Raw genomic sequence first — 17,490 nt, 5'->3', positions numbered from 1 at the left:
GCCACTCGTAAAAAGAGCCTTGTCGGTCGGCCCCTTTCGTTCCCAGCAGGCCTTGCGGGCGGGAAGATGGCGGCGTCCAGGTGGAGGTCTTGAGAGCAGATTGGCATGGCGTTGGCGTCGGGGCCAGCGAGGCGGGTGCTGGCTCGCCCTTGGGGGCTCGGCCTTGAGGGCTGCGGGGTCCCGAGACGCGGGGCGTACGAGTGGGGCGTGCGATCCACGAGAAAGCCGGAGCCTCCTCCCCTGGACAGGGTGTATGAGATTCCTGGACTGGAGCCCATCACCTTCGCGGGGAAGATGCACTTTATGCCCGGGCTGGCACGACCAGTCTTCCCGCCCTGGGACCCCGGCTGGACGCACCCGAAGTTCCGCCGCTTGCCCCCGCTGCAGGAGCATCCCCTATACAAGGATGAGGTCTGCTACATCTTCCACCAGCGTTGCCGCCTCCTCGAGGGTGAGGTCCCAGGACGGCCGGGAGCAGACCTTGTTCCTTTACCCAGCAGTAACCCCGACGTTCTGTGGGGTTGGGCAAGACTTTGAAACTGTGGGTCTCGGTTTCTTCGTCTGCGAAATGGGCCCGGTATTGAGTCTCATTTCTGAGAATTGTCAGGATTAAGTGGGATGTAAAGACTAGCATGTGTGAGGGAGTTTTAGAGTTTTCGTGGCCAAGTGAAGAGACGTGGTTTCTAGGCCTAGCCCTGCCTCTCACTGTGTGTGTGATTTGGTGTAAGTGACTGAAGCTTCTTGAGCCTCTGTCTCCTGTGAAATGAGTGGTTTTGACCAGGTGATTCACAGTGACCCAACTTTTGCACCCTGGAGATGTAACTGTTTAAGAATTAGATGGAGGATTATAGTGCATAGAGACGGCAGAAACAGTGCTTAACCTGCCGGCCTATTGCGTCTTTTCACAGGATTGGTAACTGTGACGGAGGGCAGTGATTCGGCAGTGATTTGCTCATAGGTGCGCTGTGGGTGTCTAGTGAAGCCAGGGCTACACCCCTGGTTTCCCAGATCAGTGACCTTTGTCAGAGGTCAGAGCTGAGAAGTTTTGAGGGAAAAGATCTGGACCTAAAAACCATCTAGTCCCTCTGCACCCTTTCACTCTCACAAAGGACAGGTCAGAATGACTTTAGCCAAAACCATCTGTATGTCTGGGGTTAGTACTAGAAATTATGTTCCAGAGTCCCATGGAGGACGGTCTCTATTCAGTTCTCCTACCCATTGTTTCCAACTCATTCTTCCTTAGTCCCTAAATCAGGCTGGGGTTAGGACAGGTCCTGAAAACATAAAATGGTCCAGGTAAGTGGGAACAGAATTTTCCAATAAGTAATTAGGGAAGAAAGAGACTTGGCAGGGTCTGGGGACTAAGCCAGAGAAAAAAATCCTAGGTTTGGGGAGAAGTCAACTGGCCAGCCTCTTAAGCTGCTCAAACCCATTCCTGATAACTGAAAGCTGTTTTTTTTCAGCCTTTAAACACTTCCAGTGTCCTCGCAAGGTGCTCTGAAGGACCTCACAAGACTTGTCACCCTTGCGTGATCCCAGTAACATTACTATGTAGATGAATTGCATTAGATGTATTTTAGAAGTTAAAGATAACTTGTTTGACTAGGCTGAAAACATACCCTATGCTTTCACCGTATGCAGAGAGGTTCTGTAAAGTCTATAATAAAATTCTATAAGATATAGAGCTAGAGAAGCAGATTGGGGTAATGGAGAGATCCTGGGCTTTAATGTAAAGGTTCCCCTCCCAGTCCCATCGCTTAGGAGGTTTGAGACTTGAAACAAAGCCTTTCATCTCTCTTGAGTTTCATCCTCCATGTCATGAAATCCCATCCAACTTGTAGATAAAGCTCCTGGCACAGAGTAGATGGTATTATTCATATACTGCTGCTGCTGCTAAGTCGCTTCAGTCGTGTCCAACTCTGTGCGACCCCATAGATGGCAGCCCACCAGGCTCCCCCATCCCTGGGATCCTCCAGGCAAGAACACTGGAGTGGGTTGCCATTTCCTTCTCCAATGCATGAAAGTGAAAAGTGAGAGTGAAGTTGCTCAGTCATGTCCGACTCTTAGCGACCCCATGGACTGCAGCCCACCAGGCTCCTCCATCCATGGGATTTTCCAGGCAAGAGTACTGGAGTGGGTTGCCATTGCCTTCTCTGATTCATATACTAGTGAATCATAAATTCTTAATATTTTATCCATTTTAAAGTTCTAGGAACAGTTGCAGGGTTGGGACTAAAACTTGGGTTACCGGACCCCCAGTCCAGGGTTCTTTCTGCTGTACCACACAATCAGGAAGTTAAATTTCTAAATATTTGTGTTTCTGATGTATAATGAACCTTACAGTAAAAAGCTTCAATGCCTTTCATTTGTCACCACAAGAGAAATTGAGGGTGTTTTCCTTCAAAGTGTTCTGGGTTTGCTTTAATCCCATAGTTTTTCAAATGAAGATGTGTTCCTGAGTCAGGTGATGTTTTTTCAACTGGAATGAGTAGCCTGCCAATCACAGAAGTCACCAGAGCTCTGCCAACTGATGGACACAGTCATTAAAAAGAACGCAGTGTTAACTTTGAGAGTTAGAGGACTGGTATGTGGACCCAGTGCAGAATTTAGACCCCTATGTCTATGCCTCTTCCTCTTTTAGGGAAGTAGGTTTTGGGGAAAATGAAGCAAGGGAGTTTGCCTGGCACTGCAGCCCCATCCTGCTGAGAGTAGGGTGGTTAAATTAGTTTTTAAAGACTAAGCACTCTGGATCAAATCTTTGTTCTTACTCCTTTTCCTGAGAAGCATTTTGGGCATCTTATAGAAATTTTATAGTACAGCCAGAGTAAATTAAAAATAGGTGAGGAGATGAGCGTAGAAACAGTGAGGTGAGTACAAAAAAATCCATTCTGTGAGGTTGTACTTATATAGGGGAGCACCAGTATTGGCTCTCAGCTTGCTGGCAGTCAACAGATGGTACAGAGATGGGGTCAGCTGACCAGGCCTGTTGCTTTTTTCTATAAACCAAGCACATCTGTTTACTTGTTACCTATGGCTGCTTTTGTGCTAGAGTGGCAGAGCTGAGTAGTTATGACAGAGACTATATCCAGAAGCTGAAAATATTTACTGTCTGGCCCTTTAAGAAAAAATTTGGCCCCTGATATAGAGAAACATTTTGAGTTAACGTAGTTCACCGTGTCCAAAAGACAAAATAGTACTCTACCCAGGTAAAGCTCACCCTTCTTGTATGGAGGCCAAAGAGAAGTTCAGAAGGCCTCGGAGGACCCAGTATAATAAATTGAAAAACATCTTGAGGATTCTTTTGACAAATATAGCAGTACAGTTCATATGGCCTCTTCATACAAAATTCTGCTTATAAAATGGCTCGTTACAGAATCTCAGAGGTAGATGCGAAAAATTATCTGGTGCTCCCAAACTCAGCGCTCCTCAAGTTATTCATGATCCAGAAGATATTTCCTTTATTTCTGAAAGCTTCTTTCCCTTGATAAAGCAGCATGTGCTTAATGCTTGGCCCATATCTATTGAATGAAGTATATTTGGCAGACATGAGCTTTTCCATTCGGGGCTAGGGTATGGGTTAATAGAAGGGATCTAGGTTTTGGAGGGTTGGCATCTATTGATCTAGGCTTGTATGCTAGGGTCTGAATCCTCTATACCTACAGACAGAATACAAACGACCCTTGCCTGCGAGGTTCAGTCTCATGATCTCAGGCATTTTAATAGCTGTTTGAATTCTTCCTGTGGCGAGTACTCTACGTCAATCAACTGTTAACTGTTTTTAAGCAGATGGTCATTCCTGGAGCTGAGTTGAAATCTGGTTCTCCTGGCTTCTGCTCTTTATTTTTAGTTCTGTCCCCTCAGATGTCAGAACAAATCCCATCTCCCTCTCAAGGCTGCTCTTTCCCCAAAATGCTACTGGGCAGGCATAAGCATCTTTTCCTGAATCATCTTTTTTTAGTGTTTGTGTTTTATGATTGATGACCCTAAAGGTGTAAAGCAGGCCCTCTGGCTTACCAAGACCAAGTTAATAGAAGGCCTTCCTGAGAAAGTGCTTAGCCTTGCTGACAATCCGAGGAACCACATAGAGAACCAAGATGAACGCGTTCTGAATGTGATCTCTCATGCTCGTCTCTGGCACTCTACTGAAGACATCCCCAAGAGAGAGACCTACTGGTAAGTTTCCCCCAAGTCAGTAAGATTTCCTACTGATGAATCTTGGAGTCAGCTTTATACCTCCAAATGTCTCTTCTTTTCTCCAAGCCCAGTCATTGTGGACAGCCTGATCCAGCTGTGTAAATCCCAGATTCTCAAGCATCCTTCTCTGGCCAGGCGGATCTGTGCCCAAAAGAACATGTTATCCACCACCTGGAAACGAGGTTAGTCCTCCTGTACACCAGAAAGACCCTGTCTGTCCCTTGTCTTTCTACTCTCAGCCCCACCTCCAGCTTATATTCCCATCCTTGCTGCCATACTTACTCTCACTGCCATCCTTCATGGTCCAATTTGTGGCTCAGACACATCCTCAGTGTCATTAGTTTTTGCCCAGCCTTTCTTTCTTTTATTCACTTCTTTCCAAGACTTAATTCACACCATATCAGTTGAGTGCCTCCAAGTGCCTAAATGTTGACCGTAAGTTACAACACAGTCTGCACTCACAAAGCTCATATTCTACTGCAAGAGCCTTCTTACTCTCATGCTTTTTTCCTTTTCTAGATCCACTTTCTGCAGAGCTGCTAGAGTGATCTTTCTAAAGTGCAGGTTCTCTCTGTCCCTCCCCTGGGTCAAATCTTTTATTGTCTCCTAATAGCTGAACAGTTTATGGTGGTATCCAGGTCTTCTGGGCTTTAGCCACCAGCTGGTCTTTCTAGTCTTATGTCTCTCTGCCGTCCCCACCTCCATTCCCCTGTTGGCCACTTGCCGCTTTTGGGCATCAAGCTTTGCGTATGCACGTGCTATATGTTCTGCAGGGAATGTTCTTTTCTATTTTCCTTATTTGACTAATTTCTCCTTGTCCGCATCATTTAGCTCAAGCCCACATCTCATGCAAATCCACAGATCAGCTCTCTGCTCCTTTTGTCCATAGGCCTACTTTTGTCATGAGACACATTATACTGTATTATGTTTGGTGATTATCTAGTACCTTTTCTATCTGCCCCACTAAACTGTGAACTTCTGATGATAGAGACTGTGCCTTCTTTGTCCGCAGTATCTAACAGTGCCACACAACAAGCGCTGACTAAAGGGATGGGCGAATCAATACCAGATCCCAGATGTTTTAGGTAGGGATGTTCCGAACACAGGGGTTGTCCTGGGTGGAACCCTGGAGCAGGGAAACCAGCTGTGGAACAGTTTGGGTTTTTAGGACATCAACTTGGTCAGGCTTCACCAGTTTGCCCCTGTGAGTATGGACTTCCTGGCAAAGAGTCAGCTTTGCAGAGGTAATGGCACCACTAAGGAAATTAGTGAACCTCATTAATAGAGGAGTGCTTGTTGGCCCATTATCAAGTATTACCTCTAATTAAACTGCCCCATTTGGAGCTGTCACTGGAGAAGGGATGTGGAGGGAATTGAATTGGAAACCACAGTAGAGTATTCTGTGGGGAGAATCTAAAACCCAAGGTTACGAGAGGTCCAGGCACATTTATCTTCCTTGCAGATTATATGCGAAGAAACAGGAAGTACTTGAGAAAACTGTTCCTGAAGTGTGGGTATGAGGTGTTTTACCAGGTGGGTCAGAGTTTATCCATCCACAGATGTAGTATCCCCTTTTGCACAGCCAGTAAGGGAGGACACATGTTAATTAAATGACAGTGCTGTTGGTCAGACCAGTTTTTAGACATACAGCATCAGCAGCGTTGGTCCATTCCCATCACATTGTGATTGTAGTATTTAATTTGTATTTCTGAAAACTCAAGGACCTTCAGAGAAAAATTTGCCCCTGTGGGGAGTCCGTAGCAGGCCGTTGTCCAGGAGGCTTTCTAGATGGCGTTCCTCTTCCTGTGGGCACCTCTGTGACGGGGATCTGCTCACGTCCACAGCGGCAGGCTTGCTGCTTAGGCAGATGTGCGTTCGCTTCCTCATGCACCTGTGTCTCCTTGTGGCAAGTATGCTCATCTGACTTAAGTGAGGCTTTCTGACTGGCTCATTTTTTTAACTCCGAGTGACTGAGGTCAGTTGAACCCTTTCCCTGGGTTTAGCAGCCTTTCGGCTTAGCCTGTAGTCTCAGTACTTCTCTCTCCATCCTTCCTACTGTATCGTGTTCCAGTTATCTGTGCTGACTTCCCCTGAGCTCTGCCACGCAGCAGCAGGCTTCTGGACCGTGGAACATATTAGGGCTCCTTCACTGGAACACCTTCCTCCCTTTTCTTTGCCTGGCAAACTCTGACCCAGTAGTATTCAACCAAGGGTGGTTTAATCCTCTAGGGGAGATTTGGCTTTGTTTGGAGACATTTCTGTTTGTCCTGACTTGAAGCAGAGCCGGGGCTGGCAGTGAACGTTCTGTTGGCATCTAGTGGGCAGAGACCAGGGTGCTGACAGATACCTACAGTGCATTGCACAGCCTCCCTCACCAAAGAACTACCTGAAATGTGGACAGCACCCAAGTTGAGAAGCTCTGCTCTTATCCATCTTTCTGAAGCAAGTTTGAAGGCGTTTCAGGCAGCTTCCCAGGCCTCCCAGAGGAGGTCGGTTTCCCCACCTCTGCTGTCTCCCACTGTTGGAGCACTTACTCCCTTGTCAGCCCTTGAGAGGGACTCTCTGTTCAAGGGAGTTCAAACTGGTCCCCAGTGCAGAGCAGGTGCTTGGGAAGATCTGAACCCGCAGCCTCTGAGCCCACAGAGATCACCAGGCCTCTCGGTTCATTGGAAAGAACACAGGTCAAAGAGTGCACTGGTCAGTCCCTCTCAAGAAACTCAGGAGTAACACCTTAACCAAAGTTCTCTGGTTTTTCTTTTCTATTTTTTAGGATAAAAGCTTTATTTTTAACTAATCTTTTTTTTAAATTTATTTATTGAAGTATAGTTAATTTAAAAATACTGTGTTTCAGGTGTATAACAAAATGGTTTAGTTATATGTATACATATTTTCTTTTCAGACTTTTTCCCCATATATGCTTTTACAGTGGGTCCTTGCTGACTATCTATTTTACATATATAGCAGTGTGTATATGTTAATTCCAACTGCCTAATTCTCTCTCCCCCCACCATTCCCCTTCTGTAACCATTCGCTTGTTTCTGACTCTGTGAGTCTGTTTCCATTTTGTAAATGAGCTCATTTTTTAGATTCCACATATAAGTGATGTCGTATGATACTTGTCTTTCTCTGATGTCAGCTAGTATGATAATCTCTAGGTCCATTCGTGTTGCTGCAAACGGCATTATTTCATTCTTTTTTATGGCGAGTAACATTCCATTGTAGGGCTTCCTTGGTGACTCAGTGGTAAAGAATCCGGGTCGATGGACAGTTAGGTTGTTCCCTTATCTTGGCTATTGTAAATAGTGCTGCAGTGAACATCAGGTGCATATGTCTTTTCAACGTATGGCTTTCTTTGGATATATGCCCAGGAGTGGGATTGCTCGATCATATGGTAGCTCTATTTTTAATTTTTTAAGGAACCTGCATACCATTCTTCACAGAGGCTGTACCAACTTACATTTCCATCAACAACGTAGGCGGGTTCCCTTTTCTCCACACACTCTCCAGCATTTATTGTTTTTAGGCTTTTTGATGATGGCCATTCTGACTGGTGTGGGGTGATACCTCATAGTAGTTTTGATTTGCATTTCTCTAATAATTAGTGATTGTTTGGTCAGTAAGTCATGTCTGACTTTTTTGGGACCCCATGGACTGTATTCTGCCAGGCTCCTCTGTCCATGGGGTTTTCCAGGCAAGAATATTGGAGTGGGTTGCCATTTTCTTCTCCAGGGGATCTTCCTGACTCAGGAATCAAACCCAGGTCTCCTGCATTGCAGGCAGATTCTTTACCTACTGAGCTCTCTGATATTAAGTATCTTTTCATGTGCTTTCTGGCCATCTGTATGTCTTCTGCAGAGAAACGTTTATTTAGATCTTCTGCCCATTTTTTGATTGGGTTGTTTTTTTTTTTTTTATTGAGGTGCATGAGCTATTTGTATATTTTGGAGATTAATCCCTTGTCAGTTGCATTGTTTGCAAATGTTTTCTCCCATTTTGTGGGTTGTCTTTTTTTTTTTTTTTTTTTTGTAATGGTTTCCTTTGCTGTGCAAAACCTTTTAAGTTTGAATAGGTTCTGGTTTGTTTTCATTAGGAAATGGATAGGAAAATGTATTATTGCATTTCATGACAGAGTGTCCTATTGGGTTGGCCAAAAGGTTTGTTCAGATTTTTCTGTAATAAACCTGAACAAACCTTTTGACCAACCTAATACCTATGTTTTCCTCTGAGTTTTATAGTATCTGGTCTTGGCTTCAGGCTTGTGCAGTCTTTCTGGTGGGAAGGACTGGCGCTTGCCCATTGGTGGGTGGAGCTGGGGCTTGTCCTCTGGTGGGCAGGGCTGTGCCCAGGGGTGTGTTTAGAGGTGGCTGTGGGCTCAGGGAGACTTAAAGCAGCCTGTCTGCTGATGAGTGGGACTGTGTTCCTGCTCTGTGGTTATTTGACTGGAGGGTCCCATATGGGCTGTTGGGTGGGGCCAGGACTTGGCATCAAAATGGCAGCCTCCAGGACAGCTCACACCAAATGAGTACTCCCCAGTACCTCTCCACCATGGGTTTCCTTGACCCCAGTCTGACCACAGCTGCCCCTGCCCCCCAACCCCCTCCCCCCCAGGAGACCCTCTAAGGTCAGCAGTAGGTCTGGCCTAGGATCCTGTGAACTCAGTGCTTTTTCCCATGGGTCCTGGTCCTCTTAGAAGACCCTGCATCCACCTTCCAGGAGTGGCATTTGTTTCTATTCCATCCCTCTTGAGATTCTGCAGTCAAGCCCTGCTGGCCTTGAAAGCCAGATGCCCTGGGGCTTCCTCCTCCTGATGCCAGACCCCCAGGCGGAGGAACCTTTTGTAGGGCTCAGAACTTGAGAACCTCTGTGATACAATTATTTTCCAGTTTGTGTCTCACTCACTTGGTGGGTATGGGATTTGATTATGTCACAAATGTAACACTCCTACCATCTTGTCTTTGTCTTGGTAAATAGAATGTCTTCTTTGGTAGCTTCCAATCCTTTTTGATGATAGTTGTTCTGCAGTTAGTTGTTCCGGTGTTTTTGTGAGGGGAGGTGAGCTCAGGTCCTTCCTGCACCGTCTTGTCTTCATGTCCCCTTCTAGTCTATAGAATGAAGATCACTAGATTGAACTCCAGTCCTGTTAAGTGCTTTTTCTGTGACTTCAGCCTGGCCACTCAGTCTTTGGATCTGATGTTACTTGTCTACTCCAAGGCGTAGCAGAGGCAGAGGATGGCACCCAGACATGAAGAGAAGGAGGCTTATATGATAAGCACAAGGATGAATCTCCAAAGTTGTGTTTTCTTTGATGAGGCAGATCAGATAGTGAAGCTGTAAAAGGCTTGAGGAGCATAGCAGGATGAAAGCTTTTGACTTTGCCTAGCTAAGGCTTTAAACCAGGTTAGACTAACCGCTTTTCTCCCCATTTAGAGTCTACTCTGATTCAGGTCCATGGTTCCAGTGGAGCCCAGCTGAATGCCAAGGATCCTCTGCCTCCCATTGCCTCCCGAGAGGAAGTTGAAGCTACTAAGAATCATGTTCTCGAGACTTTCTCTCCCATATCTCCCACTATCAGCCTTCAGGAATGCCATATTTATGATGTGAATGATGACACGGGTAAGTATCAAAATGCCTTTGACTTTTAGGCAGCATGCAGATGAGGGACAGGCTTTTTCCGAGAGAAAGGAAACATTGAGTACTTTCTATGTATTAGGATCTCATGTGCATTTTCTCCTCAGAGCCGTGTAGCAGCCCCGTGAGATAGGTGTTGTTAACCCTAAGGAAACGAAGACTCTGCTGATTGTGATTGATTCAGAGGGTGACTTTACTTTTGACCCCTAAGAAGTCATTTTGTTGCATCAGTTTTAATGGGTGGCTTGAGGGGCTTTTGACCAGGCATCAAATGTTTCCTTTATTTATAGTTCTCTTGAAAGATACCCCCTCTGTGTGCACCCTGTAAACTCTGGCCAACCTTCTGCTAGGATGGAGGAAGCTCATAGTCCTTTAATCGGGCTATTCATCCCACCTCCATTGAACAAAGCACCACCACTTCCCCACTGAGACACGACAGAAACTAGGGAGTTGGCCTGGACGGGCCTGCAGCTCCTGCCGTCCACGCAGTCATTATGAACTGCAGTGTCTTCCTCCTCAGCCTCTCTTCCTTTCCAGCTATGCCTCAGTCAGTCCCCAGTGTCTCTCACCAGCCCGTTACCCCAGTCTCTTAATGGGCTAGTGTGACCTGGGCTGTTTCCTCTCTCGTCTCTCTAGTTCACAGTTCCAGAGTCGACTGTCTAGAATGCGGATTTAATCCCATCGCTCTTCATGCCCATCTCCCCACTGCCTGTCGGATCAAGTTTGAACTCCTTGGCTTATCACACAAGGGCCTTCACATCAGCCCTCTGCCCCTCTCTCCAGCCCCATCTTTGTCTCCTCCCCAGCCCCATCTTTGTCTCCTCCCCCACGGGCTCCCTGTATTCACTGTCCTTTTCTCACCACTGTGCTCTGGCACCTTTTTTTCCCCTCTGCCTGCGCTCTGACCATTCACCCCTCTTTCTCTTCAGCTAAATAACTACTCATCTGTCATGGTTTTCCTTCGGACTCACTTCTTCCCAGAAATGCTCTACAGCCTCGCAGTCTGGTCAGGGCTCTTTGATCTGTCCTCACCCAGCCCCCTGGCTCCCCTCGTGTCTTGACATGTCCCTCTGCGTGGATGTGATCAGTTTTCCCGTCTGTCTCCCCTCTAGACTTGGTGAGCTCCTCAAAGGCAGTGGCAGGCACCGTGTGGGCTCTGTCCCTGGTACCTGTCTTAGAGATTGGCAAAGAGTGAGTGCTGAGTGATGCGTATTCACACATGCGGAGGAACTGAGGCAGACAGGAGAGTCGGGTCTCCCTTAAGTGATGCCCTCCCCTGGGGTTTTCAGAGCCCACACTTTCCCAGCCTCTTTCTTCCTCTATTTCGTCCACTTTTGCCAATCCCGGTCCTTCACTGTAGAAGCCTCCAGCCTCCGAGAGTTTGCCCACGGCCATGCAAGGGAAGAAACAGTGACCCGGCAGGATCGTGGCTGAGATGGACGAGTGCTGAACTTGGATTCTATGAGACCCCGTTTGTTACTAATAATGAAGTATTTTGCAAGTGATTTGCTTTTTAAAAAAGTAATCACATAGGTTTCAGGTTATCTTTCTAATATCACTGTCATCTGTGTGCTTGATTGAATGAGAAAGGGGTGGGGTTAGAGCTAGCCGGCAAGAATTACCTGGAACAGGTAAGCGAACATTTTCTATAAAGAACCAAATGGTATTTTAGGTTTTGTAGGCCACATATAGTCTCTGTCACGGCTATTTAATAGATATGTAGATGAGTGGGTGTGGTTGTGCTCTGGTAAAAATTTTGTTTTCAAAAGCAGGCCAGATTAGAGACTTCCCTGGCAGTCCAGTGGTTAGGACCTCACCTTCCGAGGCAGGTTCTCTCCCTGGTCAGAGAGCTAAGATCCCATATGCCTTCTAGCCAAAAAACCAAAACCTAAAACAGAAGCAATGTTGTAACAAATTCAATGAAGATTTTAAAAACAGTCCACAACAACAACAAAATCTTAAAGGAAAAAACAAACCCAAAATATGTAGTGTCTGGCACTAAGCTAAGGTGGGCTGACTTTCCTGAGGCTTTGGGTGGGCCAGGTAACCTGTCCCTCCACATGATGACGTGTCTTGCAGGATTCCGAGAGGGCTATCCTTACCCCTGTCCCCACACCTTGTATTTGCTGGAGTCAGCCAACTTACGAGCACACCGCTTTCAGCCAGATCAGCTGCGGGCCAAGATGATCCTGTTTGCCTTCGGCAACGCGCTGGCTCAGGCCCGGCTCCTGTATGGGGTATGTATGTGGGGAAGACCACCGAGCTGCCTTACATTGTGTCGGTTTCCTGCCTTACCCTGCTCAAAGGAAAGGAAGTGTGGAGGGAATTCTTTGGCTTGACCGAAGAGTTTCAGGGAGAGGCACTTCCACTCACCCTGCCGTCTGTTGGGGACCTACAGTGTGTCTGTCTTTACATAAGATGCCTCATCACGATGGCCCACAAGGTTTCCTTGTGATCCCCATTTTTCAGATTATACTTCTGAGTCCCAGGAAAGCTAATGAGCAGCTTGTCCAGCATTACACACAGTAAGTGGTGGAGAGAGGATTGGGACCAGATGGTCTCAACTCCGGAGGCTTCAGTTATATGTCCTCCAGCACATGGCCTTAAACTGCACTAACGGAGCCCGAGCACAGGGCTTTATCAGGAAGGCAGGGGATGGCCCAGGCCTGCCTGCCCTCTCAGGACAGGTTCTGAAGACCCAACATAGCACCTGAATGGTCACCCCTTGATTCTAAGAGCAGGTCTCAGGGACCTAGATGTTACAGAACGCAAGCTGAGTGGTTGTTACACAATGCCGTCCCACGATTGGAGGAAAGCCTGGCCGGGGAGCAAAGGCCTCCAGGCAGGGAATAGCAGTATTGAAGTCCCCACATAGGTCTGGGACACCAGAACCCTGGTTTTGTGTGTGTGTTGGAAGGTGGGAGGGGAAGAATGTTTTTGAGAGCTGCTGTCAGGCTCCCAGGTCTTGATTAGAACCCAACGCCCTCCTGGAGGAGCAGTGAACTCGAATGTTCTGTTTCTCATCCTCGTTGGTCTAGGAACTAGGTGGGGTTGGTACAGTGTGGTTAGCCTGATGAGACAGGGAGTAGAATGGACCTTGTCTGTATTGAGCATCTGCTACATGCCAAACATTTAACTAGGGCTCCCTTATAGCGGTGGTTCTCAAAATATAACCCTGGATTGTTAGCAGCATGAATACCATCAAGGGACTTGCTGGAAATGTGAATTCTCAGACCACCTGACATCCTGCATCAGAAGCTCTGGGAGTGGAGCCTGGCAGTCAGTTTTAACAAGCCCTCCAGGTGATGCTGGTACAAGCACAAGTTTGAAAACCACAACACTAAAATTTGAGAACTACCGCATTATTTAATCCTTACAGCAGCCCCCTTGTGGCAGATACTAGTAGCTTCATTTTACAGATGAAGAAACTGAGGTTCAGAGAGGCCCAGTAACTTCCCCAGGGTAACACAGCTAGAGATTAGCAACTGTTGCATCTTTATGTGACGTTTTTGTGTCTTTCCAGTCCTTGGGAGGTTATCTTAATTCCTATTCTCTGACATATTTTTTGAAGGCTCTGGAAGGTCAGGTAACTTGCCCAGGACCCTACAGCTAAAGAGTAGGGAGGCAGGCATTGGAACCCTGATCTCCAGCCTCAGGGGACATGCTGCCTCCTGACTGGGGGGCAGGAGAGGGAGGCAGAGAGAGTCACATGCCAGGTCCCAGGCCTGCAGGCTCATTGTTGCTCCTGTGCCAGCAGAACATGGTAGCAATGCTGTCACTAATTGCCACCCAGTTGGGTAGGAGAGGAGGCCTCCCCCAGCCCCTCCAGGTACAAATTATTCCTGGGGATGTGAAGTTGAGCAATTATGGGAAGAGCCTCTGTGTAAAAGGTAAAATTGCTGAGAAATTTATGTACTACCTGCAGCTTTATTGATCTGTAGAGGGAGATAAGAGTCAATACAGGATTCTCAGCTAACACTTAGAGGTACTTTTCTTTTTATTTATTTCTCATGCAGCTAAGAACAGGTATTTCTAAGGCCAACAGTCCCAGTGTGGCCCTCACTGAGGTCTGCCATTAGCTATTCCTAATGTCGGATTCAGCCGTAGAGCGGTGAATGCAGTAGGCAGCATCTTTGAGTCCAGGATGCTTTGCTTCACGGGGCCTGCCTATTGAATCTTTGTCCAGCGGGTAGTAGTCATCAGACTGGATTCCTGCAGACTCAGTAGGGTGAACATATGACTTGTCATCAAAACTGGAATACTGTTGAGAGTGACAGGTGCTACTGTCAGATACAATGGGACACTAGGTGTAAACCAGGACAGTAAGATTCTAAGAGATTTAACAGCCTGGGTCTCGTCCTGGATGACCTTGAGCAAGTGACACCGCCTCTCTGGATCTGTTTCCTCATCTGTTAAATGTGTATGCCGTGTTGTACCATGCTAAGTCGCTTTAGTTGTGTCTGACTCTCTGCGACCCCAAGGACTGTAGCCTGCCAGGCTCCTCTGTCCATGGAATTTTCCAGGCAAGAGTACTAGAGTGGGTTGCCGTGCTCTCCTCCAGGGGATCTTCCCAACCCAGGGATCCAACACGTCTCCTGTGGCTCCTGCAGAGCAGCGGATTCTTTACTGCTGAGCCACTGGGGAAGAGACCTAAGTGGGTATATACCACTGGGTTTATGAGATTAGAGGTGACTGTAAAACGGCTATGATGCCCAGGACATGAGAGGCCCTTAGTAAATAGTTGCTAGTATGTTACTGTTACCAGTGGCACTGATTGAAAGAGATAATTAGCAGACGTGTCGACTGGCGAAAGCCTGGGGCTGACACAGCTGGAGTGGACACTCAGGAATCTGACGCACTGAGTTGCATTTCGAGAGCCCAAAGCCCAGGTGAGATGCCTGCCTGCAGGCTTAGGACGTTCCAAGAAGCCCGGCCCTGAGGGATAAAGTAAGGCAGAGAGAAGGTGTGTCTGACTGAGCACTAGCCCCTGTGGGTGCCGATGTCACATGTCATTGTGACCTCAGCAAGTCACCACCTCAGCTGGTCTGTCTCCTCAACCGTCAGATGGAGTGAGAACTGAATGAGATCGTGTCTATTAGATGCACTGACGCTCCAGGTCAGCATTTGATAAGCATCATTGTCACCGTCAGGTTACACCATGGGTTTGGGGGGGTTTCCCGTCGTTAACCTCCCAGCTCATCTTCCCTCACTGAGCAGCTTGCCTGGCAGTCGCCTCTCAGTGGCAGGAATTAGTACTTTAGTGTGCTCAAGTTGAAGAGCAGGTACGCTGGGGCCACGATTGGTCTGAGCCCAGGGAGAGCCAGGCTGGGTATGTGCGAGAAGGCCTACCCTGGACAGTGCCCTTAGCTCCACCTTCTGTTTTCATCTTTCATTGTAGGAAAACCACTCAGTGGGGTAGGGGGTTATTTAAAAGGCCAGAGCTAGAAATTGCCTGGTTTGTGCTGTTCTTAGACCTCGCCATTTCTGATTGCATTTACTTGTCCTCTTTTCCTCTCAGAACGACCCTAAGGTTTTGGAGCAGCCAGTAGTCGTGCAGAGCGTGGGCACCGATGGGCGTGTCTTCCAGTTCCTGGTGCTGCAGCTGAACACCACAGATCTGGCCTCCGAGGAGGGCATCAAGAATCTAGTCTGGGTGGACTCCGATCAGCTCCTCTATCAGCACTTCTGGTGTCTCCCAGTGATCAAAAAGAAGGTGGTTGTGGTAAGTCCAGCCATCTCTGGCTTGGTGACTGGACCGGGCCCATGGCTCGTCCTCCCCAGAGAGAGCCTGGCTTGGGGTGGAGGGCGTGCTTGTGAGTGGAGCACCGGCTTCAGGAACCTCATGTTCAGGACCTCTGTCTGCCTGGAGGGCTGCTTCAGCCCAGCCCGCCAGCTAAAATAGCACCTTCCACTCTGAGCCCCGCCCAGCTCTTCACGCTCCCCTCTGCGCCCCCACCACACCCCTCTCCTCTTGGCTCTGTCTCCAGTTGCCTGAGCAGCTCAGGATCCTAGTAAGTGCTGCTCTTTTTATAGAGGAGGTGCCTTCCTTCTTACACCCCATTCCCTCTTCACTCGCCCTCCCCCATTTCTCTTGCATCTGGTTGTCCTTACTTGTCATTCCAGGTGTAGCCTAAAGACCAGCATCCCAGTCCCAGCCTTGCTTAAGTTCCTCGGGTAGGTCGCCATAGCCTGGGGGCCCCCATCACGGTGCAGTCACACTGCTGTCCTGCGGTTGTCTATTCACTGTTCTGCTCCTCCGTTAAACTGCGCCCTGAGCTCCTGGAAGGCCGAGTCTGAATGACGCGTTCATTCATTTCACTCCACGGATAGGGAATCCCTCACTGCCGCACCTCCAGTGCTCAGCTGGCTGAGACCAGGCCTGTGTTCTGTGCGCTGGGCAGTGACAGTATCTTAACGGATTCATAGTATCAGGCAGTGATAAAGCCTGTAAAAGACAGAACGGGATTGGGGGGTGAGAGAGAGCAGCGCGGGTACAGTGCTGGGTCTGTGGCTCACCAGCTGTGTCTCACGCAGGGCTTGCTTAATGTAGGGTTGTTGAGTCTTTGAGCATCATCTGTATGTTAGTTGATGTTGCTATGCCCTTGAAATGCCTGCTGGTGTGAGCCTTCTCTCTGGCCCCAGGCCCTGTTCTCTGTCCCTCGCCTGTGCGGCCACATCAGCCGTCTTCTGCGCATCTTTGCTCTTAGTTGCCCTCTCTCTCTGTCCCCTTTGTGGCTTCAGGTCCTTTTCTTTCAGCCTTTTCCTTCCATGAGCGTGACTTAGTGCCAGGCCTGTCCTGGTGTGGTCACGTGGCTCCTCCTTACCCATCTCTTCCTCTCACCAGCCCACCTCCACCAGCCTCACCCTCTCTTTTTCTTCTTAGCCCTTTCTAGGTGCCCTTTAGTGCTCATTCATACATGTTCTCTTCTTGTATGGAAGTCAGTGAGTTGTTTTCTCTCCTGCTTTCTTAGTATCTTTTTCCTGCTTCATGGTGAGGCCTGTCACCCTTCGTCACCACTATTTGCACCCCTGGCTGGAAGCTCCGTGAGGGCGGGAGCCAGATTCAAATTACTATTGGGTTTCCAGCACTGGGCACAGCTCTCATACAGAGAAGGTGCCTGATAAGTGTGTGTGGGATGAGAGAGGGATTCTTGTCCCTGGGAGTTAAAAGGAGCAAACGAAACACTTTTTCGTGGTGGTTGAGTTGAGGGGCACTAGGGACCAGGGCAAGGTCGGCAGATAAGTTGGCCTGGAGGCGCAGAGATGCCTCATGTCCTTCTCCCGAGCCCAGCCCCCGCCTGGCATCGCTTGGCACCAGCTCCCCAGCACTCCTTGATCGCAGGAGAAAGAAACAGTTATTATCCAGGCGCTTAGGATTTACATAAAACCGACCTTTGTTTTAATTGCTGCCATTAAACCTAGTAGCAAGATCCTAATGGGCTGTGTTCTTTTCAGGAACCTGTTGGGCCGACTGGTTTCCAGCCAGAGACATTCAGGAAGTTTTTAGCTCTGTATTTGCACGGTGCTGTGTGAGCCAAGGACTCTTCTAAGGCCGGAGCCGCCTGCGCCCCTCTCTTCCTGAGGATCCTGGAGCCTGGATGGTGCCTGAAGCTGCAGCGCTCCTTTGGCTGGTGGTCTCACCGATAATAAAAGAGCCCTTCTGGTGCA

General features: G+C 48.2%; 1 protein-coding gene across 2 annotated transcripts; it reads left to right on the top strand.

Annotated features, from left to right (window-relative positions):
* The first annotated feature begins 33 nt into the window (after positions 1 to 33).
* On the top strand, positions 34 to 17,490 carry MRPL37 (mitochondrial ribosomal protein L37). 2 transcript variants are annotated; one of them, XM_019957407.2, is made up of 7 exons: positions 36 to 451; positions 3,990 to 4,173; positions 4,261 to 4,376; positions 9,622 to 9,807; positions 11,902 to 12,059; positions 15,341 to 15,544; positions 17,278 to 17,490. In XM_019957407.2, the coding sequence occupies exons 1-7, from the start codon at positions 106 to 108 to the stop codon at positions 17,353 to 17,355; spliced, it is 1,272 nt and encodes a 423-aa protein (XP_019812966.1). In that variant the 5' UTR covers positions 36 to 105; the 3' UTR covers positions 17,356 to 17,490. The 2 variants fall into 2 exon arrangements, with proteins under 2 accessions (XP_019812967.1, XP_019812966.1); XM_019957408.2 differs by lacking the exon at positions 9,622 to 9,807 and having other exon boundaries at positions 34 to 451.

The sequence above is a fragment of the Bos indicus genome, chromosome 3 (assembly GCF_029378745.1).
Source record: "Bos indicus isolate NIAB-ARS_2022 breed Sahiwal x Tharparkar chromosome 3, NIAB-ARS_B.indTharparkar_mat_pri_1.0, whole genome shotgun sequence".
Classification (NCBI taxonomy): domain Eukaryota; kingdom Metazoa; phylum Chordata; class Mammalia; order Artiodactyla; family Bovidae; genus Bos; species Bos indicus.
The sequence above is the reverse complement of the archived record's forward strand: the minus strand, read 5'-3'. Positions and strand labels throughout refer to the sequence as shown.

Excerpts from the sequence above, each read along its gene's own strand:
- MRPL37 (XM_019957407.2), top strand. The coding sequence starts at position 106 with ATGGCGTTGGCGTCGGGGCCAGCGAGGCGGGTGCTGGCTCGCCCTTGG. Across the intron at positions 4,174-4,260 it reads CCCAAGAGAGAGACCTACTG|CCCAGTCATTGTGGACAGCC; the intron begins GTAAGTTTCCCC and ends CTTTTCTCCAAG. Across the intron at positions 9,808-11,901 it reads TGATGTGAATGATGACACGG|GATTCCGAGAGGGCTATCCT; the intron begins GTAAGTATCAAA and ends CGTGTCTTGCAG.